General features: G+C 39.6%; 1 protein-coding gene across 11 annotated transcripts in view; it reads right to left on the reverse strand.

Annotated features, from left to right (window-relative positions):
• Positions 1-17,735: 17,735 nt before the first annotated feature.
• Cep170 (centrosomal protein 170) overlaps positions 17,736-25,711 on the reverse strand; it is an 83,572-nt gene continuing 75,596 nt past the window's right edge. For all 11 annotated transcript variants that reach the window (XM_076914561.1, XM_076914560.1, XM_076914557.1 and 8 more), the window contains 4 exons: positions 25,254-25,342; positions 21,794-21,887; positions 20,942-20,993; positions 17,736-20,052 (listed from right to left, as the gene is read on the reverse strand). In XM_076914561.1, the coding sequence (XP_076770676.1) occupies positions 19,745-20,052; positions 20,942-20,993; positions 21,794-21,887; positions 25,254-25,342 (543 nt within the window). In that variant the 3' untranslated portion in view covers positions 17,736-19,744. The remainder of the gene's footprint in view (positions 20,053-20,941; positions 20,994-21,793; positions 21,888-25,253; positions 25,343-25,711) is intronic.

Genomic DNA, 25,711 nt, shown 5'->3' on the forward strand with positions numbered 1-25,711 from the left:
TTCGGTGTATGTAGCTCAGAGATCATTTTCCCAGGGAGATCTGGAACCCCGATGACTTGGGACCTAAGAGTGTTTCTGTGGTGTTCACACTGATGAGAGTATGGTGACCAGAGACTTCATGGTGAAGCACCTGTATGGGAGAAGCACACAGACCTCAACTCACACCCAGTGAGGGCAACTTTGAAGCCATTCTTAGTCAAAGTGCACCTGAAGGACATGGTGAGACAAGCTAGCAGCAGAGCAGAGGGCTGGGGTTGACAGGAAGACAAGTTTCCACACCTACATTTTTATTCTAAGGAGTCTCAGAAACTCATATTTCAGTGTCAGGTTCCTCTTGAGTATAAAAATCACGGACATACCTTCTCCATCCTGGAAGCACCCAAGTAAACAGAGAATGGTATTATGGAAAGAATCAACCCGATAGGAAGTAACCGAAGGATGGAGACATGCTGAGGATCCATGCACGGCAGAATAGGCCCAGGCCATCAACCAGTATAAATGAAAAGCACAGGCAGCCTGCCTCTTTAAAATAATTATGGACCGAAGCACTGCACTTATGAGGTGCAGGGAGCTTTCAGCCTGATGACATAACTGCTTTTGCCCAGGAATGACTAATGGCTTCTCATTCTCCAGGATGAGACATGAGGTCCCTGTTTGTGGCTGGTTGAAGATTAACGAGCTTTTACTGCTACTCATGAAGCGTTAAATAACAAATGATTGACTTATAGGTGTGAACAACATGGGTGTTTGCATTGTGCTGTAGTTCTCCTGGGAAAGTGTGTGGTGAAGGACAGCCAAAGCCTTTTCTTTTCTCAGACACATAGTGGAGAGTTGCACTATAAAGGATGGAGTGTATGCTTTGGGAGCTGAGGAAACAGATCAGGTAGGAAAGTGCTTTCCATGAGAGCATGAAGACCTGAGTTCAAATCTTAGGATCAATGTATAAAGCTGGGCCTGGTTGTTTGCGATTATTATCCCAGCAAAGGAAGTAGAGACAGGAGGATCCCTGGGGCTTGCTGGCCAACCAGCCTACCCAAATAGGTGACCCTCAGGTCCTTGAGACATACCTCAAAACTCAGGTAGATTGCTCCTGACGACGGAAATGCAAGGTTGACCTCTGACCTCCATTCACATCTTCATACACATAAACTTGCATCGGCACATTCATGTACACTGAAAAAAATTTAAAATATAAAAAAAAGATTTTTTTTCTCCCTGTTCCCCCTGCTTAAAATTATAATTAGCCTTGGATTATCTTATTTGGCTTGTTGGAGAATGCCAACTGCTCTGTATTACCAGTATCAGTCATCAAGAGCACAGTAGGCCTCCATAAGTAGTCTACATTAAGGGCCTAAGAAATCTGTGATGCAAGTAATTCCATGCCACATTGCAACTGTCTAACTTCTCTATTCCATCAATTCTGCACCAAGTAAATACAGACATGTGCTCTCTTTCAGAGATCGGTGATAGGTTACTGCCGTAAGTTTTCAGTCCTCCTCCAGGCTATCCATTTTAGCCATAAATATGCAGTTCTTCCCACTTCTCTTGTGAACTTCCCTCATTCTTAACTTTGGTCTTGGCTATGGATCTGCCTGTGCTGTTTGGATAGGGGTAAAGATGAGAGTTTTGGAGTTCCGCACAGGAAGCTCCTATGTTTCTCTTTTCCATTTGGGTTTCTGCCATTGCTTGGAGTAGAACATGATTCAGCTGGTCCTCTAGTGCAAGGAAGACAATTGACTTACAGATGGACTGCCTCCAGCTCTCAGTCAAGCAGTGGTGAGCAGAGATCAACCCACTCTGAGCTAACCACAGCTCCCAAGTTGTCAGTTGTTTAAGCTGTCTGTTAGGCAGCCAAACAAAGCCAACAGCTCAATCATTTTGCGAGTCTCTGTGATATTCCAGACATGGATTAGTAGCAGGAACTACACAGATTTGCATAGTAGATTCTTATCTCCTGATGGTCTCATGTTACCCAAATGAGCTTTCTGTTCTGTCTCCTCACAGAACAGATTCCCAGGCTCCCGGTCTCCTGCTCCAATACCATCATCTTAGGTCATAATTTCCATAGCATTCTCCTAATTGGTGGCTGTCACAATGCCAATCAAGAAAGCTAAGAAAACATTATGGAAATTCTCATTAAAGTTTGGTAGACAGATTTTCAAAGAATGCTTCCTTTTCCCCTAAAATCAAAGTCATTAAAAGATCACTTTAAACACAAGGTTCCGCAAGAGCTGCATATGAATCTCCGTGCAAATGAATCTTTTTATTCTTTTTGTCTAGGATGCTGAATGTATCTGAATTGCTCATGTCCAATCTCTTCCATTTGTGACTCACAAAATTATGACATTAATAGTCTATAGATCAGTAATTAATAAGCCCTGCTAAAACAGCAAACTCCCTATGCTTGTTAGGGCAGGTCTAAAGTTTTAGCTACTTGGAGGTTGAAGTCAAACAATCACTTGAGCCCATGAATTAAAAGTGAGTCTGAGCAGCATAGTGAGACTCTGTCTCAAAAGAAAAATGGTCAAGCTTTTCTCGGGGTTCTTAAAAAAAATAATTTGGTGTGAATGTGCATGAATCTCATCCTTGAGGTCTTACAGGAAGGACTGTCTAACTGGGTCCTAATCTCTGCAGGCCACCTTGCTCCATTTCTCAATATCTCATCTTGACTACCCTGAACTTCATAGGTCATCAGTGAGTGGACTTTGAAGGAAATGGTCAGCTTACCAGTGCCTCGATCTTGACCCTACCTGCTTCTCCTGACCCACTGTTTTAGGTAGGGTTTTACTGCTGTGAACAGACACCATGACCAAGGCAAGTCTTATAAAGGACAACATTTAATTGGGTCTGGCTTATAGGTTCAGAGTTTCAGTCCATTATCATCAACATGGCAGTGTAGCTGCATCTAGGCAGGCATAGTACAGGCAGAGCTGAGAGGTCTACATCTTCATCTGAAGGATGCTAGTGGTAGATTGGCTTCCAGGAAGCTAGGATAAAGCCTGCACCCATAGTGACACATTTATTCCAACAAGGCCACACCTACTTCAACAGGGTCACACCCTCTAATAGTGTCACTTCCTGGGCTAAGCATATACAAATCCTCACATCCACTCACTTCCTTAAGCTCCCAGGCCCTCAGTATTATGCAAGTCATCTGCCTTTACATCTGGATTTAGAATCCTTCTCCACACACAGCCACCTCACTTGACTCTTCAATTCACTAATCCTCTGAGCTTTCCATTCATTGAAATGTACAGCCAATGGGAGATCAGACCCTGGACCAGTTTTTTTTTCTATTGTTTTGATAGAGCAAACCTTCATTTTGGTTGATGCCTCAGCCCATCTTAATGAGGAAGGGAGAAGGAGGAGGAACTGAGACCCAGGTTCCATCTGTCAGTAATAAATGACTTGCTGCCTTGGAATAGACTTGGGTAAAGCAGAATCAAATGCCATCCCAGAAATGTCAATGATCACAGTGCAATAAGCAGGTTTACAATGCACGTCAAAACCAATTCGAGTTATTGAAGTGCGTTCCAGAATACAGAGCTGCCGGCTGGTGTGAAGATCAATAAATAATTTTGGCACATGGTGAATTTAAACAGCATTGCCATTTGGAACTTGGTGGTCACATGCTGATCAGATGCCAGCTACCCAATGCAGTTATAGTTTTTCCCTGCCTGTCTTAAAAGGATGACACAGTATCCCAGGAGCACCAAAGAATATTCTGAAAAGAAGAGAGGATGAGGTTCAAGTCTGACCTGCATGCTTAGAAACCACTTTCAGATGTAGAATAGAACTTGGCCTTCCTTAGCTTTGTGAAGTGACTTCTCTCTTTTGTCAATGCCTCCTCTGGGAATTTGCCTTACCTAGAGGGCAGTTAACATTAACTATCACTGAAAGTTAGTGCAATTAGAAGACAAATAGTGGGGCCTGTAAAGTGATATTATTCCAAATAAACTGAATCCCAAAGAATTAGCCTGTTTAAATTTTTAATCTTCCTAATGGTTCATGTATTAAATGTTGGTTCTCAACATGACCCTGTTAGAAGATCATGGCAGATCCTAGTGGGAAGTCATTGGGAATGTACCCTCAAAGGCTGTGGGACTCTCTCTTTTTTGCTTCCTGGACATAAAGTACCTGGTCCTGTTGTTCTCATCTTTTTGTCTTGGTGTGTGACCAACCTACCACAAGAGCAAAAGCTACAGCATCAACCAGACCTGGGTTAGAATTTCAAAGCTATGTACCCCAACAAATCTTTCCTCTATTTGAATCTATTGGTGTCTTGGGTACTTTCTTTTGGTTCAGAAAGTTAACTAGAACAAGTTTCATAAAAAAGCCAAATATGGTAGATCAAATGATCATTTTAATTTAATCGGAAAGGTTATCATTTAGAAGATTCCTATAAAAAATACTTTTGTAAAGCTGAAAATTCTCCTGTAGTATGTGTGATAAGTATATATTATACTCAATACAGATTAAGTAAGAGTGCACAGAACACTTTTCTGGATGCGGAATTACTTTGAATTTGCTCCAATGCTTGTAGATAGATGAATCATATCTCTGAATAGCAACTGACAACTGAATTCTCTCAGTACCTGTTTTATGCCCTGAGGTTAGCTAGAACTTTTTGTTTGCTAAATGGATGAATGTCTTGAGGGTATGTTTAACAATATAGAAACAGTTTATATTGTCTAATGCATAAGCCTGGGGACAGATGCCTTTCTTTGGCACCAAGAGGTGATGCTGAATGAAAATAAGCATCAGCTTCTGAAAGGGTTTAACCGTGTTTAAGGATGACAGGTCTTCTGATGGTATTGTCTAAGTGACATTACCCTGAATTTTGAAGGACAGCTAACATGTATCCCATATTGTCAAAGAAAGGCCAGCATATTGTATAGAACAAAGGGAGAAGAGAGGAGATCAGATACAGGCAATGGCTGGTCTGCTCAGGAATTGTCAACAGCACTAGTTAACATCTTCCAGAGCTAGATCAGAACCTCATTATTCTAAACCCTGCTAGAGAATATAGAAACAAGAGAATTAGGATGACTGTCTTTAATTGTACATTTTAGACAATGATACAAACACAATCCATGACTTTGTGATACGTTTGGAGCACCTGTTATGGGCCAGCCCATAAATCATTGACAATATGTGGCCTGGTGAGGCTCACATTCCAGTCAAGAAAATAAAGCAAAAGCATAGCTGAGTCTAAGATCAAGGTGAAGCCTCCTGAGATGATCTGCATAACAATACCAGGACTTGGGAGGAAAAAAAAAACGAAGCCTATCCCACAGAGCAGAACTGGAGAAGTTCTGACTAGGAAGCAGTAATTGTGTAGACCTTGGTGTAGTGACTTGGTGGTTTTTGTCTCTACTATCCCTAGGTCCCTTTACCATTTTTTTTAACCTGAGGGACCCTAGGGACTTTTTCCAGTCCCACACGCTCCTTACAGCTTCCCGCTCCCACCTGGGGCCAAGGCTAGGCCAAGTTCCATTTTCTACCCACAGGAACATTCTTGAGTAAAAAAATTTCTCAGAATATACTGACTGATAGTCACCTGACTCTCTAGAAAGTCCCAGGTAGAGTTCAAATGAGTGTCATGCTTGCTAGCCAATGGATTTAAAGGTCAATATGCTTAGCCAATAAGTTTGAACTGTTACCTTGCTGATATAACCTGTGCCCCTAAAAAGTATAAAAACTGCTTATAATAGCCATTGGGGGGGGGGGGGAATCCATCTTCTAGTCACTCGCCTTGAGGGACTAACTGCAGGTCGACCCCAACACCCTGAAAAATAAACCTCTTGTTTTTGCATTGAATTGCAAGTCTTGGTGTTTCACTAGGGGGCATCTCAAAGTAAGTATCACTGACTGAGGGTTGTGTGTGTGTGTGTGTGTGTGGGGGGGTCTTACAGACCCATTATTGCTTGCATGTTTCTACTTCCTGTGTTTCATGTATCTGACTTTTTGGTGCACTGTCTTCAGTTGTCAGGAGTTGCTTGCTTGGCCAGCAAATGTCATAAGGTGAGGGCCTGGAAGCTTAAGTGCCCCACCCTCACCACAGGGTAGCTCTTAAGCAACTACTAACAAGGAGGAGGAGCTTGAAGTCCAGATGCTTGCCCCAGGGTGGGGGCATCCCCAGAGTCCCCTGCAGCTTGAGGCTGATTCAGCTTCGGAGCCACCTTTTGATGGGTCTCTTTCCTTTCCCTTTCCCAGTTAATCCTGAAAGGGCAACATAACCCCCAATTGTCTCCTTTTAAGGACCAGGCCTGATTTCAAAAATGGCCATAAGACACCAGCTTCAGGGATAGGCCATAAGTCTCAGAAATGAAGTCATAAGACGCCAGCTCTAGGAACAGACCATAAAATCCAGAACAAGATCATAAACCCCCTCCCAAAGAACAGCCTGGGGATAATCACAAAAATGAGGAAATATCTTATCTCCAAATGGGCCATCTGTGCTGGGCAGTCCTATTTCATCACAAGGTTAAACATTCGTGGCAGAGGAATGGTGACCACAACTGTGACTCCCTAGCACCCACCAAAGAAATTTCAGATTACCTAATCCTTCTAGACAGTTCCGACAGCTCCCTAAAGAAGGCCTACGAGCCTTTGTCTGGGCTTACCATTTTAGAGAATGGTTGATTCCCCTCGTGCTCTTTGGTTTTGCCAACTATCTTAGTCTGGGGTCTTCCCTCATCAATTTTCCGGCCCTTATAGTGCCCTGTTCACTGGTTTCTCAAATTCATTTCCTAACCTACAGGTATGCTTCTGGGCCACTGGGCTGAGATGCATGGACACATTGTTGCGTCCCCACCTCCATCTCCCAGTAGAAGATGGTGTTCTAGTACCAATAAAGAATAGGAATCAAGGTTCAAAACCATTTAAAAGCTCAGGTAGACTGTGGCCTGGGGATTTGGATAGGACACAAATGCTAAGCAGGGGACTGGGGGGATATAGTTGAGTTGGTCAACTGCTTTCTTAGCAAGGTCTGGGTTCAGTCCCCAGCAATGTTAAACTGGTCATGGCTGCACACATCTGTGATGCCAGTCCTGAGAGAAGCACACCTGTAGGTTAGGAAGCATGTCTGTGGGAAACCAGTGAACGAAGGGACTAGGAGAGGGAAAGGAAAGGGATGCAGCAAAAGGGAGAAGGTCATGAATTCAAGGTTGTCTTCAGCTCCACAGTGTAAATGTGGGTGCAGTGAAACCAGCAGACTAGACACTCCATGGGAAGAAGGCAAGGTTTATGGAGGACCAAACCGCCAGGCTGTCTCTTGAGTGCAGAGAGAACAGCAAATGCCTGAAAAGCCTTGCCAGTTTTAAGGAGACAGGTAGCAGTGTGTGGGGGTTGGGGGATTTTGCAAATTGGAACATCCTGATGTGGGTGGAGGAAGCTTTGATTTGTTGCAGGTTTGTTTTCATTTATCAGGGACTAATGCCCTTCTGGAAGTAGTTGGCTATAGAGGGAGGAAAGGCAAGTAATGGCTTTTCCTGACAATCAGGAGACTACTGCACAAGACTTCTGAGATTTTAGGAGTTTTGTTTACCCCCTAGCAATCATCTTCTGTTTATCTGGTCAGAGTCCAGGCTGAGACGAGCCCAGACTGTCATTTAGGACATTGTCAGTGGCACTACCATTTTGGAGTCTACTTTGGACCTAACGCACAGTGAATTGCACGTCAGTCTGGACTACATGAGACCCTGTCTAACAGAGAGAAGAGACAGACAGACAGACAGACTGACCAAGGTGAAATAATCTTATTTTATTTTTATCAAGATACCATCTCAGCATAATGCTGTCTGTGCAGCTCCACTTGCATAATATTTAGATATAGTTTACCTCAAAGATCACCACTTGTCATATATCTTTTAAGTATATATGTGTGTGTGTCTGTATAATCTATGTGTGTGTGGTTCGAGTGTCTGTGTCTTCCTGTGTATATATACACTGAGGGGGGAAAACGAAGGACATTGCAGACAGACATGGCTACTGAAAGGATCATTTTCTCTTGATAAGCTCACCAAGCATGACTCAGGAACTGATCACAGCAAGGTCCATTCTAAAGTACATTTGATACCCTGTCCTAATTTTCAATCCACCCCATAGTTAGTTTTAAACTTTAATACATAGACCATGAAAAATAAATGGCCAGAATTGTTAGTCATTAAAGAAATATAAACAAAAACCAAGAGAGCTTTAGAAAAAAAATAATAATAAAGTCCACAACGACGTATGTCTTTCATTTTAAAATTTCATTTCTATGGCTGTGATAAAATACCCTGAGTACAGGCACCCTAGAGAAGTAAGGGTGTATCTAACTTAGAGAGGTTTCAGGTTGCAGTCCATGTCTTCAGGAAGGATTTTGAGGCAGCTGTCCACACTATATCTGTAGTCCACATCTGCACGAGTACACCCTTGCTGCCTGTTTCTTGTCACATTTCTACAGGTCAAGACCCAGCTCGTGAAATAGCAATGCTCACAGTGGGCTAGGACAGTTAGCAGTCAAGATAATTCCCCACAGGCATGCCCGCTGGCCCATCTGATAAAGACAATATTCAACCAAGATACTAGGTGATTCTAAGTTGACACACTTGACATTTAAAAGTAACCATCACAGTCTTCAAAGCCGCTAGAATTTCTAAAGCTAAAAGGAATGACAAAAACTTGTATTTGTAAAGATATGGAGGGACAGGAAGGAGTAAAAAATATATTTTCAACAAATGGTGCTGGAATAGTTACAGTTGTACAGAAGCTCTGTTGACAAAAGCTAAGTCAAAATAGATAATAATAATAATAATAATAATAATAATAATAATAATGTAAATAAATGAGCTAAAACTAAAAGATTCATAGAAGAAAATATAAGGAAAAAAATGTCACGATATGGCATTTATATGCCAATCTGGTACATAAGTACAATGAGATACTACTAAGGCATTCTGAGATCAAACGCGTGAATGAACCTGGAGGCCATTGTACTGAATGAAATAAGCCATATGATCTCATGACCTCACCTACTTGTGGAATCTGATAAGGGCAAAGCAGCAGAAACAAGAAGCCAGGCCTGAAGGTGTGAGGAGAAATGGGGTTGGTAAAACAGTACAAATTCTCAGAGATGACTACAGTCTGGGAATCTAATGTACAGCACAGAGGCTACAGTGGGCAATAATTTATTATGTATTTAAACACTGCTAAGAATAGATATTTAATGTCAATACACTCACAAAGGTAACTATGGAAATTCATATCTGTCTTAGTTATTTTTTTCATTTACATGATAAACTATCCCAACAAAAGCAGTTTAAAGGAGAAAGGGTTTGCTTTGGCTCCCACCTTGCCCACCATGGAAGTGAGGGCTTGTTACACTGTGTTATTAGCTTTAGGTAGCCAAAGGCATGCTGCTACTCGGCCCCCTCTCCTCTTTCAGTCTTCTATCCATCTCACAAAGCTGCTGCACATGGATATTCCTACTTCCAGGAACCTAAACAAGAACATCTGTACAGGGATGCCCAGAGGCTAACCTAATATAGACAATCCTTCACAGGGGTGCCCAGAGGCTCCTTTCCCAATTGATCTAAGTAGACAATATAAATCATCACAATAATTAATTTGATTATAGTAATAAATTTCCCAATACATACATACATACATACATACATACATACATCAGCTCTTCACATTGTATACCTTAGAAAGGAATTCAATTTTGTCAAGGTACATTACTAAACTCACAAGGAAAAATGAAGTAAGGAAGGATGAAAAGAAAGACCTTTTTCTAGATGGGGAAGGCTGTGGGTGGGTTTGGGGTTGGGTGTAATGTGTGTAACATTTAGGCAGAGTCTCAGTCTGCCTGGCATAAGTGATCTCACTCCCCTGGCACCACAGAGCACCCGCTGAAGCAATGGTCAGCAGATCTATGTAGCAATGGGGTCCTTACCACTGAGAAACTCTTTCATCTTGGAGTGGTCTATCGTATACTCATTACACTGCACAGTGCAAATGCTAGTAAGGAAGGAAGGAGTCTTACTGCCACTGCTGTAGTCTCCATGACTGCCCTCATAGGGCTGACTGGCTGGGTAGGACAGCTCACTCTTCACAGCTCTAGCATTGTGGAGGCAGAGGCAGGATTGTTTTGAGTTCCAGTTAAGCTTGAGCTACTAAGTAAGACTCCATAATAAAACCAAACAAACCAAGAAGCCAGATGACTGCCTTGGGATGGTGTTCACTATGGGATGGATCACAGCACACATTCAAGTCCCAGGTATTTTCAAACAGTATGGCTATCGAATAGTTTTCCTTTGACAGGCTGGTTTTTCCATACTAAACTATTTCTTTCTAGAGAATTCGCTATAGAACTTCTTGAATAATATAAAAAGTTTGGATAACTCAGAGAAAATCAAAAATTACTTTTTGTCTGGGGCTCGCATCTGGAAGCTGTCCCCACCATCTTGAAATACTGGGGTTAGATTGTAGACTTTTCAGGGCCTAGCCATACCCCTGATCGTAGATGTTTCTGGATGCTTGGCGAGCAATAACACACAGATCAAATCAAGCCCAGAGGTGCAAGTCCACAGACCCAGCTGTACCTCAGGCCTGGGCAAGTGATTCAGCTTTATTAAAGTCAGTTCACCTCTGCTGACACCCATGTTAACCATTATTGACAGGGACACTTTGGAGAAGCCTTGAGAGATCAAGTGCCTAGCACATGGTTGGTGCATACTATGTATTCATTTTTCTTTCTGTCCCTGGGGTCAGCCTAGATATGCTAATACTTTCTGAATTGGGGGGGGGGGAGTCACTGAAGCATTTTGTGGGAGCATCATACCATTAACTCCCAGTGTCTGTCTCCACAGGTCCCAAAGGGTCATTTCTCTTAGAAAATTATGACTCTGATGGCCTTGGACAGTCTGAATTCCTTCATCAAGCAATTAAGCAGGTCATATTCCTAGCCCATATATCCTCTTGGGGAAACTGAAGCTACCCTAAAGTCTCCTTGGAAATAAGTAGTAATTCTGCCAGTTTTTTCCATTTGTAGACTAAGGCCAGCCTTGGGGAGATCTCTCTTTGGCCTAATAATCTAGGGGAGTGTGCTGCCTGGAATTTCTTGCCATTCTTTCTGGTGCACAGCCCATTGCTGTAACAAATGGGAAAGTGCAGACACAGCCTGTGAATGAAGGCTTAGGTGGGTTATCTCCGCCATTTATAAGAGAAATGTAACCACATTAACATTAGAATCTCTTGTCTAAGAGGAAAAGCATGTTCTACTTTTTGCATTCTTTAAATCCAACGAGAATGAATCTTGGCTATTTCCATATTTGGGATGTGAGTAATGCTAGAAACGTTGAGTCCCCAGGGCAGGGCTACTGGAAGGGGGTGGAGACTTAGGGAGCAAAGGCCGAGTGGGAGGTGCCTAGAACCCTAAGAGGGTGCCTTTAATGGAGACCATGGGAATCTTCTTTTTCTTTTGCTTCCAGGCCTGAGAGTACTTTTTCTCTGCCACATACTCATGCCAGGAGGTGCCACCTCAGGCCCCTAGCAAAATCAACCGATCCTGGTAATGGAGAGTCTTCTCAAACTGTGAACCAAACGTAAACCTGTCTGTTTCAGATGTTTTTGATAAAACTGGAAGGGAGGATGCTTAACACAGCTACTTAGAAAGTTCAAAGTGGAAACCCAATGTAAACCAGGCAGCATGGGCACTGCATCACCCTAATGAATGCTTTCAAATCTTCATATCGTTTGAAAGGATATGAGTCTTCTTTTGCTGGTTCCGTTAAGAAGCACTTCTAAAGGTTCACAGTGGAGCATATCCTCCTAATGCACTGAGGATTCAGAGGCAATCTTTGGTCAGCATGTCTATTTCATACATTTTCACACAGGAATGAAAAACAGCACCCAGAACTAGACGTCTATGACTGGGATCTACAACCTGTTCCCCACATGATGATAGATACAGTACATGCAGCTATCCAGTGTTGCCTCTTATATAAAGAAAGGGCAGTTAGACCTCATGTGGCATGCACACCTGTAATCTTAGCACTTGGGAGTGAAGGAAGGAGGATCAGGAGTTGAAGGCCAGCCTCTGCTGCATAGTGAATTGGAAGCTAGCCTCAGCTACATGATACCCTGCCTCAGGAAAAATAAAAAGTTAAGTGGATTTAAAAATATATATATAATCTAAGAAGTTGACATTTTTTTGTCATAATAATCTGAAGGGCACAAAACTTTTGCTTTGCCTCATAACCCTTTGTTCTATCTCTCACCCCTGCTATCCTTACAGCTATCTTCAAAAAGACTGCAACCCGGCTGAATCCTTTCTCTGCTGTGGCCTGCTCTCTTGCTTTTTGACACCATAGGAATCACAAACATGACCCAAAAGCACAAGTGTTAATGCCCCAAGAAATTTGCCTACCTGTACCCTGCTCTAACTTTATTGGTTCTTTCACCTGCTGTTTTTGACATTCTTTAGGAAGGATGTCTCTCCCTAATAAACTAAGTGCATAAGCTTAGTGGCATCTCAGCAGAGATTCCCCTTTTCATCCATCCATTCAACAAATATCCATTTAATGTGAAATTCAGTGTGAATTTTGTTGGTCTTTAAGCTAGGAAAAGGAGAGCAATTAGGAATCATAGCTGTTTTTTTTTTTTTAATCATATTGGAAATAATTTATCTGCCTCCTCTGGCATACTATGAACTTCTACTTTCTTAAGGGAAGAATGATCTTCTCTCTGGGTGATTAAAAACTTGAAGAATGTCTGCCAGGATGTAAGCTGGCAGAGTGTCCACTGCTTGTTGGTGGCTGAATGAGGAAGCTCCCTGGAAACTGGGCATCTCTCCATCCAGAACACAGAAGCAAAGCCAGGCACAGAATACTCAAACATTTTATTATACTCACAGGAGCCAAAGGCGGAGCAATTCAGTTCCATGGACTACTGCATGGACTACTACTGTTTTGGCCTTTTAAAAATTGACTTCTCTGAAAATTAGGGTTAGAAGGCTCATTTGGTTCCTTGATTGGCTCCAGAGTAGGAGACAACAGATTTGGAGAAAAAATAATGGTTCTTTCCCGTGTGAAAGACTTGTTAGAGAGCCAAGCATCAGTGTAGAGAAGCAGGAAAGTAAAGACACCCACCCTCAAGGCCTTTGAGGAATGCTGCACATCGAAGTTAAAAGGAGACATCTATGTTCTTTGAATATTTTTTGAGAAATAATTTACATGTTGAGCACCCTTTACATAGGCTCCTGATGAATCTCAAATGTACTTACCCTCCTGCACATTGCCCATCCTTTTCATTCACTTCCTCTTTTCTATTTTTTCAGTCTCTCATCTGTGCTCAATGGCTACTTGCTTTGACTTTCCTAGAATCATAGGAACTAGGTCCTAGTATATGTACTCTGCTGTGTTAGCTTCTTTCTGCATGTTCTTAAACTGGTATTACTACATATGTCTGTATCTGGCTTGTTCCTTCCTATTGCTGAATAGAACTTCATTCTATGAATGTATAATTGTTTATTTGTTGGTGAATATTTATTATATTTCTAGGTTCTGGCCATTACAAATACTACTTCTATAAGCATTGTGTAAACCTTTTCATGAATGTGAGATTTCTCTTGCAAAGTAAATAACTACATTGCATGATAGCCTACGATTTTAGCCTGTGTCTTTTTATTGGGGAACTGAGTCCATTGATGTTAAGAGATATTAAGGAACAGTGATTGCTGCTTCCTGTTATTTTTGTTATTAGAGGTGGAATTATCTTTGTGTGGTTATCTTCTTTTGATTTATTGGAAGAGGATTACTTTCTTGCTCTTTCTAGGGTATAATTTCCCTCCTTGTATTATTGTGTTATTTATGTCCTTCTTAAAGTCCTCTATCATCATCATTAGAAGTGATTTTAAATCTGAATCTTGCTTTCCTAGTGCTATGGGGAATTCCGGACTTTCTAGTGAGGGAGAACTAGGTTCTAATGATGCCAAGTACCCTGGGTTGCTGATGCTTATGTTCTTGAGTTTGCCTTTTGCCATCTGGATCTCCTTAGTGCTACCTGCCCTGTCTCTGACTGGAGCCTGTCTTTCTTATTATTTTGGTTGTTTCAGAACTGTGTGGGGTGGGTGTTACTACTGGGGTTAGAGCTGGGGCCCAAGATCTGCTCAGTCCTGGGCTGCAGACCGGAAGGAACCAGTGCTACAGGCCAGGAGTGAATTCCTGGGTTTCAATTACTCCCTATTTGGGGCAGTTGTTGCTGTCTCCTTACCCAAGATACTGCCCAGGTTAAAGCTCCTGGGATCCCAGCTTTCTCTGGGTTCTGTGAGATTGGGTGCAGAGCTGCCACCGGGATCTGCTCAGTGCTTGGGAGCAGACAGGAAGGATCCAGTGCTCCTGGCCAGGAGTGAATTCCTGGGTCCTAGTGGGTCCGTCCCAGTTACTCCCTGTTTGGGATGGGTGTTGCTGTCTCCTTACCTAAGATACTGCCCAAGTTAGAGCTCCTGGGAGGCTCGATTCCTCTGGGTTTTGTGAGACTGGTTGCAGAGCTGCCACCCAGGATCTGCTGCTCAGTGCTCAGGCCAAGACCAGAAGGCTAGACTACAATTTTAAAAGCAATTTTATACTATGTATTGATACCATGGCACCATTTTTCTGTCTTAAAAAAAAAAAAAAAGCTCCTGTTATACATTATGAACTTTTTAATTGTTGTTGATGATGATGTTGTTTGTTTGAGAAAGTTTTTTTTTTTCTGTGTAGCCCTGGCTATCTGGAACTTACTTTGTAGACCAGGCTGATCTCAAAATCACAGAGATTCTCCAGCCTTTACCTCCTGAGTATTGGAATTAAAGGTGTATGCCATAATTATCAGGCACATTATGAAGTTCTGTAGGCTAACTCAATGTCAGTTGGTGTTTTCTTTCTATTAGAGACTCAGGGTATAATCATGAACAGACCATGGAGAACAGATATGGCAGTTCACCCATGCACTCTGTGCCCAACTCAAGTCTGAGAAACTGAACTGAGTGCAATGAGACTTTTCATTACTGAGGAGGCTCTACTCAAGGAGGAAGCAGGCAGTCAAAGCTCTGGAGACTTGTGAGTGGGGCATAGAAGCTGTAAAGAAAATGATGTAACGCTGTCTGCATTAATCTCAAAACTTTCTTTCAGTGAAAATCTATTGCCACTTCTTTGTGTATTTGTAAAGTGACATTGGAACCCCTATGCTATTTGTATCTGCAAGTGGCTGGCATTAATTCCTTCTCCCACCCCCAAGTAGTTCTAACTTCTAGTTAGGACTTCATCTAGTTCTTAGGGACAGTTAATTCACCTTGAGCAGAGATAGTGGAAACGCTGGAAGCACATTTCTGGTGACAGCCTTGATACAGGGCTACTAGTTTTCTATTATAGCTCTGGCTTTCACTTTTAAACAAGAGGCAGCTCCTCCACTGACAGTTGTCATTGACTCATCATTCAGCTCTGTAGGAGCTGGTTCACTCTTTCATCTGCTTATAAGAAAGAGCAGGATTTCCAGCTTCTATTCCAAAGTAGGGCTGTTTCTGGGGCTGTGGCCATTGATGTAAGGGGGGTTCAGTATAGGTCACTGGCTTGCTCAAGTTTACCAGTTGTTCAAGTTGAAAACTAGTTGTGGGTGACCATGAATAATCTGAACACATAAATCAAGGAGATCTTGATTCAAATCCCAACTGGACTACTGAGGGAACTTATTCTCCAGTTACATGTTCTTTAACCTCTAACAGATAAGAGTCATGGGAGATAATGCAGTTAAAATACTTAGTACATCGCCCAACAAGGCTGTTCTCTTTTCTCAATTTCTCAACTACCTCAAATATGAAGCAGTTGAATTATGTAATATCTGGCAATTCTAGATCTAATACTGCACACCTTAAAACCACAAGACTTCCATCCACTTCAGAATAGGACTTTGTAATAGCTTGAACAGCTGTGGTCAAACTATGGAAAAGATTTCAATGAACAACCATTTTACTGCATGTTGCAGTATGTGCAAGAGCAATGCAGTGAGCATTCCAGTGGACAGTGGCTCCAGGTGGTGATGCCAGCTAGCAACAGGGGTCAGCAAGGGGCTGGCTTTACGGCTCAGGAAACTGCATTTGGAAGGAAGTGGGGTGAAGTGATTTAGCTCTGCTCAGGGAGTTTAAACAAAGCTTTGAATATACAGCTATGAGGCACAGATATTCCTGTTTTACTGGCTACTCCCACATTTAAGCAACAATTTCCCAAACCTAGACAGGCCGTGGACTATTTCTTGGAGGTTTGTAATTTGTGTGCAACTACAGGTCCAGCAGAGTATCTCTGCGATAGGTGGTAACACCACAAGCTCTGGGGAGCCTCTGACCCTGTTTAAGACCTAACTGGACTGTGGCATAGCAGGTGCCAGGTGAATCAAGAACACACAGGGAAGCAGACAGGGAAGAGAAGGGCTGCAAAGTTCCCACAACCAGCTAAGAATGAAAATGAACCAAAATGAATCTGTGCATACAGAACAGTGTATATCCCTTCAAAAATCAACTAAGGGACAGCTGAAGAATCACTCATGGTACCTGAGGAAAATAGGCTTTTCACCTGATGTTACTCACTCAACTCTGAGCTTCCACAGTCTCCCTCTTAGTGTAGGAGTGAGGACAGTTTGCTCCTGTTCAGTCAGGAGCCTCACTGATGAGAATACTGCTTAGTATGATAAGACAGTACCTACAGAAATGATCCGAACTGGGCAAAACTGAATCTGATGGGTTAGATGTCAATAAGTTCATCTAAGAATCCTGCAGTGTTTTTGAAGCATATTTCATGGTCCCTTGAGCTACAAGAACCTTAGATAAGATGCTCTCATTTTATAGATCAGAGTTGAAGGACCACATCCATAGGAATAGGTCTGAATCTCCAAACATTCAACTGAAATCCCTCAAGAGTTACTCCTGCTAGAGACATAGCAAATAGGTCCAAGGACATGAAGGAAGTTGAATGATACAGAAGCTGGACAGTATATGTCTACCCTGGAAAAGGTATGGGGGTCTACCCAGGAAACACCTGGAGTGACTTGAAGAGAAGTATATACACATGTGCCATATGAAGAGGGGAAATGAAAGTATGCAAGACAGCTTGCTATGGTAGCAAAGAAGGAAGTTTGGTGAAGATGTAGGTAGGGTCTAAGGAATGGTAGGGCAGTGGGAGAGCACACACAGTGGGAGAGCACACATAGTGGGAGAGCACACACAGTCGGAGAGCCGGCAGATGGACGGATGAATTGCCCAGATAGTCCAGAGGTTTGTAGGAGCCTGGGGAAATTATACTGAGGAGACAGAAACATAAAACTGCGTCAGAATATAGAAAGCCACACAGTCAAGCTGTGAAATTCATGATATTGATTATTATTACAGGGAGACATTCAAGACTCCACTGAGAATAAAAAAGAGTCTAAATTGATAGTTCTCAAACAGAAGATGTTCAAGATAAACTTTTGGATGATTCAAGGCTGACTACAAATAACTTGTGTGTGTGTGTTTGTGCATATATGCACACATTCATGCACATATGTGTGTTACACCAGAGTATTAAGCTATTGTATTACATTTGTTATAATTCATTAAGAATACTTTTTTATATGATCATACATTCATTAAAACTGGAAGATTCTTTAATAAACAGTTTGTAAATTGATAAATGAAAATATATCAGATGGCAAAAGACATGAAATCTATAATCATTGCATAAAGTTCCAGAAACACTTTATTTAAAAATGGAGTTGTAAATGCATAACAAAATAATGTAATAAATGTAACAAAAATAAATAAAGAGAATGTATTCATACAAAATAAAAATAACAGAGTAAAAGGCCAAATGTTTATAATTGAACAAAACTGTGTAAACAAACAATAACGTACGTAGATAATTTAATACTTTCTTAGACTCCTTATCTTGTACTCTCATGTGGATAGACTCAGTACCAAACGTTAACTAAAGGGGGAACGATCATGATTATTATGCATAACTTTTTCTTGAAATGGACTGACCCTGTTTCAGTGTTTTGTTTGTTTCTTCAAAGCATCTCACTTCCCTTTTACATTTGTTGAAACCCTTTTGAAGTTTTACTTCATGAGAACTGTGAATTTAGCTTTACAAGGAGAACAAGTCCTTTTTTTTAATTTAAAGAAAAATATGAGATCCATTACATAGCAAACTTATGTTTTACATCTTACAAAAAGATTTTGCATTTTTATTAACTGATCCAACGACATAGGATTTCTTAGATCCTAAAAAAATCTTGAAGTATAGTTACCTTTTCCTTAAAACAATGTAGCATAGGTTATTGCTAAAATATCAAAGACCACATCACAAAGTTGCAGTTTCTTCTTTATAGACGAATGAGCCTTTGGAACAAATCCAGGCCTATTAATATATTTAAAAGAATTAAGATTCACCCAAATTAGTGTTCTGGAAACACAAAAATAATTCCTTTATTTAAAAACTTATCGAAATGTGAGCTTACTGGAAAGAAAACAAAACAGTAACAAAAACAAAGTTTAGAGAAGATATTTTTCACAGGCTTTCTTTTTAGTAGCTATAAGCCCAAAGCCTTAGTCATCATTGCTGTCTTGCAGGGTCCTTACAAATATGTAAGACTGACAAAGGATTACTATGGACCTACAGGGAAACACAGAAGCAATTCAATGACTGGGAGTGGAACTATCAACTACTCTCACAACTACTGATTCTTCACGTCTCCTAATAAAGAAAAATGAACCTCATGGTCACTCCAGAGGCATTTCTGCAACATAAAAACCTGGTAACACAGGACAAATATACATGTTTTTAATTTTAAAAATATACTCCACCTAAACTATCTGTCACATTGAACCTTTCTAGTCATTTAATCTAAAAGGAGAAAATCTTATTTCCTTAAAAAGAAAAACAGAAAAGAAAAAAAGAAAAAAAGGAAAAAAAAAAAGAAAGAAAGAAAGAAAAGGTGCCAAATGGCTCTGTGTGAAAAGTGGAGTAAAACACTGCGATTAAAACAAGTACAGTATTGTCAACTTCCTATGTACAGACGCAGTCCTTAATGATATATGGATACGTCCATCTACCACTCCCAGTAAACCTTAGTGCAAACATAATAGTTAATTTCCATAACCCCAAGACAAGTTACTTAGCAACAGTTATAAATCACACTTTGTTGGAAAGTCTCAGGACGCAGGGCAGCTGCTGTGGAGGGTCTGCTTCACTCTACAGAGCAGGGTGACACTGTGTCCAGTGACTGTGAGTAATAATATAAACCCTAGTATTAAGAAGCAAATTGAAAGGTTTAACAATCTGTACAGCGGATGAGAAAGTTCATCTCAGGAAGCAGCTTGGCACAGGAGACACAGGGGCTTAAAAATGTGTCTAAGGTTTAGTTTGTTTGTAGGTCACAGCATGGCTTAAAACAAACAACAAAAAGAACTATGAAGGGAAAGGATGCAATAATATGATTCAATCTGAAAAATCACAGAACAACAAAAGGCAAAGCTGCCTCTTGCTAAGTGTGCTTCAAGTGGTTGTCTGAGTAGTTTGCAAAGACTGGTATAACACATTAGAGGTAAAAATAAATAAATAAATCAAGAAGACAAAGATAACAAGGTTGTTGCTGACCAAGCTCTCTTGTTTTGTATGTCAACATCATGCTGCTTCCAATACCCCTAGTCACTCCATGGGTAATGTCTCTAACAAACAAGGGAACGTCATCATTCATGTACTGTAACATCTTCCTCTTCCCCATCAGGGTTGAACCTATTGAAATGGATACTGAAATCAGCCTCAGATTCAGCATTCTCAAACTCAGTGGAGGCTGCCGCTGTCGCTGCCGCTGCCGCAGCAGCAGGGTGTAGGGCCCTAGCTTCTGGTGGGCAAAGTGCTGGCGTCTGACTGGGGCTGCTGTGGTTATTAACAGGACTGGACTTCTGTTTTGGTGGAGATGGCAGGATAGCATTGGGAAATCCCATGTTGTTAAGAGCCTCCAAAGTTCCATCTGGGTCAATCATGGCATTTATCACTGAAGGAAATAAAAAATAAAAAGAGATATAATTCTGTTTTCAGTAAGATGTGGATATAAATACTGTTTATCATTAAGAGAGATTTTAGCTAAAGTAAGCTACTAACCTCTAGTTAAACAAGCTAGATCTTACTTACCCTGATTTAATAACCAGTGGTTAGGTCTACACTGTAGATTATACAGATCTGAGTGATTCTCCTAGGTTCCTGCAGTCCCTATAGACACTAGAGATATCTATGAACAGTGCTTGGAAGGGAAAAAGCCAAGAGCTTTTTGAATTTGCTTTTACCATCATAGAGGGGTACTGAAAATACTGGTTATGTTTTTAACATCCCTTTTAAAAAGTTTAAAACTTCCAGATTTTATCAAATATAAATACCAACAAATGTTCAGGATTTCTCTTTATGCCAAGTATGACAGCCTCAGACGTGGAGGGAGGAGGATCAAGAGCTCCAAGCTGCATGGTGAGGTCAAGACCAGTTTACATATAATACTCTATATCAAAAGTGAAACAACAACAAGATTTTATATTGGGAACTATCTACCTATTATTCACTTTTATGAAGAAGCCAGGGCCTTACACATGCTAGGCAGACACTCTAGGACTGAGACACATCTCCAGTCCTTTATATAGACTTGTAAAACTTTCCCTTTATGAAAAATTTGGATATATTCAACTCTATAAGTACCAGTTGATATATTTAGTCAAATACTGTTTTAATAATTAAGAATATAAGAAATATATTTTTGGAAATGAAATACACTGAGCTGATCTCAAACTCAATCCTCCTGTCTATGTCTCCTGAATTCTGGAATTAGAGGCATCCACCAGAACACCCTACACTACCATATCCAGAAGCATCATTACTTAATTCAGTAGGAAATTTACCTTGCAACTGTTTTTCAACTCTTTTCAACTCCTGTAAAATAGAAGAAATCTCCTGCAGGGAAAGAAATGCCCAAATTAGCTTACAAAATTAAAGCAGATCACAAGCAATGCAACTTATCATCTCTATGGTACTGCTCTAGTAGCCACACACGACACCCAGCAAGCAAGATCCAGTTTATAATCTTTAATAATAAAAAATTTTCAACAGCAATAATAATAACATTTCAAGGCAATTTACTAATAAAGATAGGACAGTTTTGAAACATCTGTTCTGATCAACTTTGCAACATTTTAAAACTGTATCTTAAAAAAAAAAAAAAAAAAAGTTTTAGGCCGGCAGTGGTGGCGCATGCCTTTAATCCCAGCACTTGGGAGGCAGAGGCAGGAGGATTTCTGAGTTCGAGGCCAGTCTGGACTACAGAGTGAGTTCCAGGATAGCCAGGACTATACAGAGAAACCCTGTCTCAAAAAAACAAAAACAAAAACAAAAACAAACAAACAAAAAAACAAAAACAAAAACAAACAAAAAAAAAAAACAAAAACAAAAAATACAAAAAAAAACCAGAAATTATATATCAATTTAATATTTTAGTTCTAAACTTAAACCTGCTTCTTTATAATGTAAATTTATCATGTGAACAAGATGCATCAGAGTAATTAGCACACACAGGGTCCTCCTTAATGCTCCCTGTAGCCTTGAAACAACAGATGCTTCAAACACCAGTGGATGAAATGTTACTGGATCTATGCATTCATACAGTCTAGAATGTAAACTAGCAAATATTCAAAACTATGCTTTTCCCTACAAATGAAGCCACGCTGAAATGTTTTAATCCTGAAAAAACAGCATACCATGCTTGAGGTTTTCACGATAGGGACTTCGCTTTCAGCTCTTAGCTTGTTTTCTATGTCATCCCAATTCCGGTCTTTGTCTTTAAACAATATTCTGTAGTCAAAAAACACAAGCATTCATGGTTTTATTGATGATAAACAAAATACATAATATATAGTTTATTGTAATTACATAAATAGTTTATTATAATTTCAAAACTATATAAAAACAATTATTTAATGAACTCAGACTCAATATTTGGTAAACATTATTGACTCAAGCATGTGAAAATTATTAAAAACATAAACTCACTGGGTACTAATACATGCATAAAACTCTTTACTGTTTATATTACTTTTAACTAAAAATTGAATGTAATACAAATGCTGTTGCTATTTGTAACTAACAATATAATCTTTGCTTGAGAAAGCTTAACTTCATTGTGAAAGAATATGTAAAGTATAAGTGAAACAAAATTAAGAAGAAAATACATTTAATTAGGTATGAAACTGTTGGTTAAGACCTCTTTAAGCAAGAACCATAAACTTTATTGATGGATCAAAGTATGAACATCATCTTAAAGATAGAATAGTAGGCTATTTACTGTACTTCTATTAGAAAACATTAATTCATGTTAGTTATTTGCATACAGCTTAAGAGTTAAGAGACTATAAAGTTTTACACATTTATAACAAAAAGAACTGATGAAATAACTGTTCTATATGAGAATTTCTTAATTTTTAAAGTACTACAAGTTGTCATCCAATTTTCCTCTCTCCTATCAATTAAAATCTCAGATTTGGTTACCAGAAATCACACATTTTAAAGACGTCTTTTTCTACACATATCCTCTTCTAAATATGCCTTTCACTCTTAACTAGACAGTAATCCATCATATTCAACCCTATGCACTGTTTCTTCATATCTGTGCATCAAGCTTCAATGATAAATCTCATAATAAAGAGATTTATCATCTTTACTTTTATAAAGCCTGCCATAAGCTTTTCATATACCAAAACTCAAAGCTCACATGAAAGGCAATAAAAATATGGAATATTTGATCTTTATGTTATTTACAGCAATCTTTAATGTTTTTCCTAACCATCAAATTTCAAATATAGTAAAATCAATTAGTCAATGTATTACTTTATGGAATCTCTGGACTCAAGTCTAACTAAATGTCAAACCCACAGCATTTTCCGCTGTGGGAGTCTGTCAACAACAGCAAGGTACAAAGCAGGCAGCTGTGTGAGTGACTACCTGGATAAAGACATAGCTGTAAGGATGGGGGATTTGTATTTCAGTAAGGTAGAATACAATTATATGATATACTCAAGCTTTCTCATCAGCAAGCCACACATGATCATACAATGTGACTCGGGACAGTTTCATGGACAACAGTATATATTGAGAGCACACATTTGATTTATTATGTTTCCATGGCTTTTTAGGATTAAGTAAAAACTCAGTAATAAATATCTGCCTGCTGTACTTACCTGTGAAGGGGTCAAAAAGGATGCTACAAATAACACACAGCCAAGAATCATTCAATCAATGAACAGATTTGGAGATTTTTCATGACTAGCCCCCCACCTCTTGGTGATAGTGTGGCAATCAAACCTAGAGCCTTGCACATCCCTTTCAATTCCTATATAAGACTGCAATCGTCAACATTCATTTCATTTAATGGTCCTTTGCTTAATACCTGCACATTAAATTTTAGAGTATAATTAAATTCAAAACAGCAGCAATTGCTTTACCATCACATATGTGGATGTGTTTTACCGTCAGTTAAACTGAATATCTGAGTCAAGCTCTGAGGCATAACTTCTCTGGTTATTCATCAGTAAGGCATATGACCGAGGCCTAGATATTTGTTAGTTTCTGTGTAATAACTAATTAGTTAAGCTTACTTTTTCCCTACTAATTTTAAATGGACTTCACCCAAGTGAACAGTAGTGTACTTGCACGTGGGCCCAAGTTGACTAGAGGTATCATCACAGGTGAATGGGGTGACTGGTGAGGAGACTTTTTGCAAGTGGAAGAGAATGAGATCAGCAAACTTAGATCTGATATGATCACAGGGAAAATAAAGCTTATGCAAGACAGTGTCAGAATGCTCATTACATCATACCAAGTATAAGTAAAATACAATGGATTGATATATAAAATCAGACTTCAGAAAATGTAGTATTTATAATAAGGTTAACTTCTCCAAAGTCAACTGGAATCCTTATCTTTCAAAATTTCATTCAGTTCCAGTTTAATTCACCAAAATTAGGATGATTTTAGTTTTAATCTCCTTTATTTAATCAGTAATTTCAATAATAAAAAAAGGAGACCAACTGAGTGGTAATAGCAATTGTGAATGGTACAGTTAATATTCAAGTGAAGAAAGTGAAACTAAGACACGTTTTGTGAGTGCAGCAGCAGGAGCTTAAGCCCAGGCTGACTCACTCAGGTAAACAAGCTGTCAAGCATGCCTTTGCTTTGGTGAAATCTAATATAACTGTACTCTCCATCTTGAAAAAAAAACCCAGCAATATATACTAATAAGTGTAATCATTAGAATAATTTTAAAAACCTGTTTACAGATACTCATAAAGAAAAGTCAAATATTCAATTCCTTAAGGCACTATGCCATATTTCAAGCAAATACTAAGGACCTATTAATATTTTACAGATACTTTTGAAGTAAAGGGTATTAAGTTAAAAACAGCCTAAGATGTAGAACAAGTAAGTGATCATGATTCCATCCTTTGAGACTTGAGAACTGAACTTAAAGGGAGAAAAAAAATACATATATACATGCTAAATATTGTATGTATAATATAAATATATCTTAAACATTTGTAGTTTTGAACCATGCTCACACTGTTAAAAATTACTAAATATAAAGAGGAAAACAAACAGTACAAATCACACTAATTTTTTTTTAAATAGGAATTTTTAAAACTACATTTACTTGATTGTTTATTTACTTATTTATGGTCCATGCTGGGGACCATTGCAAGGCCTCACAAGTGACTTGTTATCCCTGCTGGTCAACTGTCACAGGCTTTGACCTCTATCACCAGCCCCGGTTGCTACTTGTTTTTATTAAGAATGTGGACCTATGGCTGAACAGTCTACATCCATTTTAATCATTAAGGCTGCTACATCACAGACTTCCAGAGTCTTAAGAGTTCAGCCTCACACCTTACCCAAAGACACTGGAGTCAAGTCTGAGTAAAAGAAACCTCAAGAGTTTGCTAAGTTTAGAATATTTACTAATATTTTGGGAAGAAGGAAACTGGTTTCAGTACTAGTAACTTAAAGTGCTAGCTCTCACAACTAGGGCCATTTGCTATGCCAAGACTGCTCCTTATATTTGAAGTAACCGGTAGGAGCAGCAATAAGAACCCACATCAGTGATGTCACTAGTTCCTCACAGCAGTGGCCACAGGTTTGGATAAAATGGAACAGGAAACACACAAGTACCTGATTTTCCCAGCTGTTTTATCAATGGATTGTCTTATCTTCCTAGAGAACTGAAAGACTGATGACAGTAGCAGATTATCTCCCATGACCTGAAACAGAGAAAGAAGTATAATGACATATAGTTAGTGAATAACTACTGAGAGCGCTAGCAGCAATTCACTAACTCAAATTACTTATGCTAATTTTAACTTAAAATAAACCAATGATGTCATTAAAGTAATTAAATCCAGAAAGGGAAAGAAACATCAATACAGAGTTCCTTTGTTAAATAACTTGTCAATGTTCCCTATTATTGTGGTCATCCCATTTAAAAAAAAAAAACAACCTATTTTATCCTGCTGAATTACTATCTGACCCTGACTCTCATATTTATAATTTACATTACCATAAAAGGGACAACAGGAGTACTAAATTATTTACTTATTTACCAAATAATATAAATGCAAAGATGAGAAAGA

Source organism: Arvicanthis niloticus, chromosome 16 (assembly GCF_011762505.2).
Source record: "Arvicanthis niloticus isolate mArvNil1 chromosome 16, mArvNil1.pat.X, whole genome shotgun sequence".
Lineage (NCBI taxonomy): Eukaryota > Metazoa > Chordata > Mammalia > Rodentia > Muridae > Arvicanthis > Arvicanthis niloticus.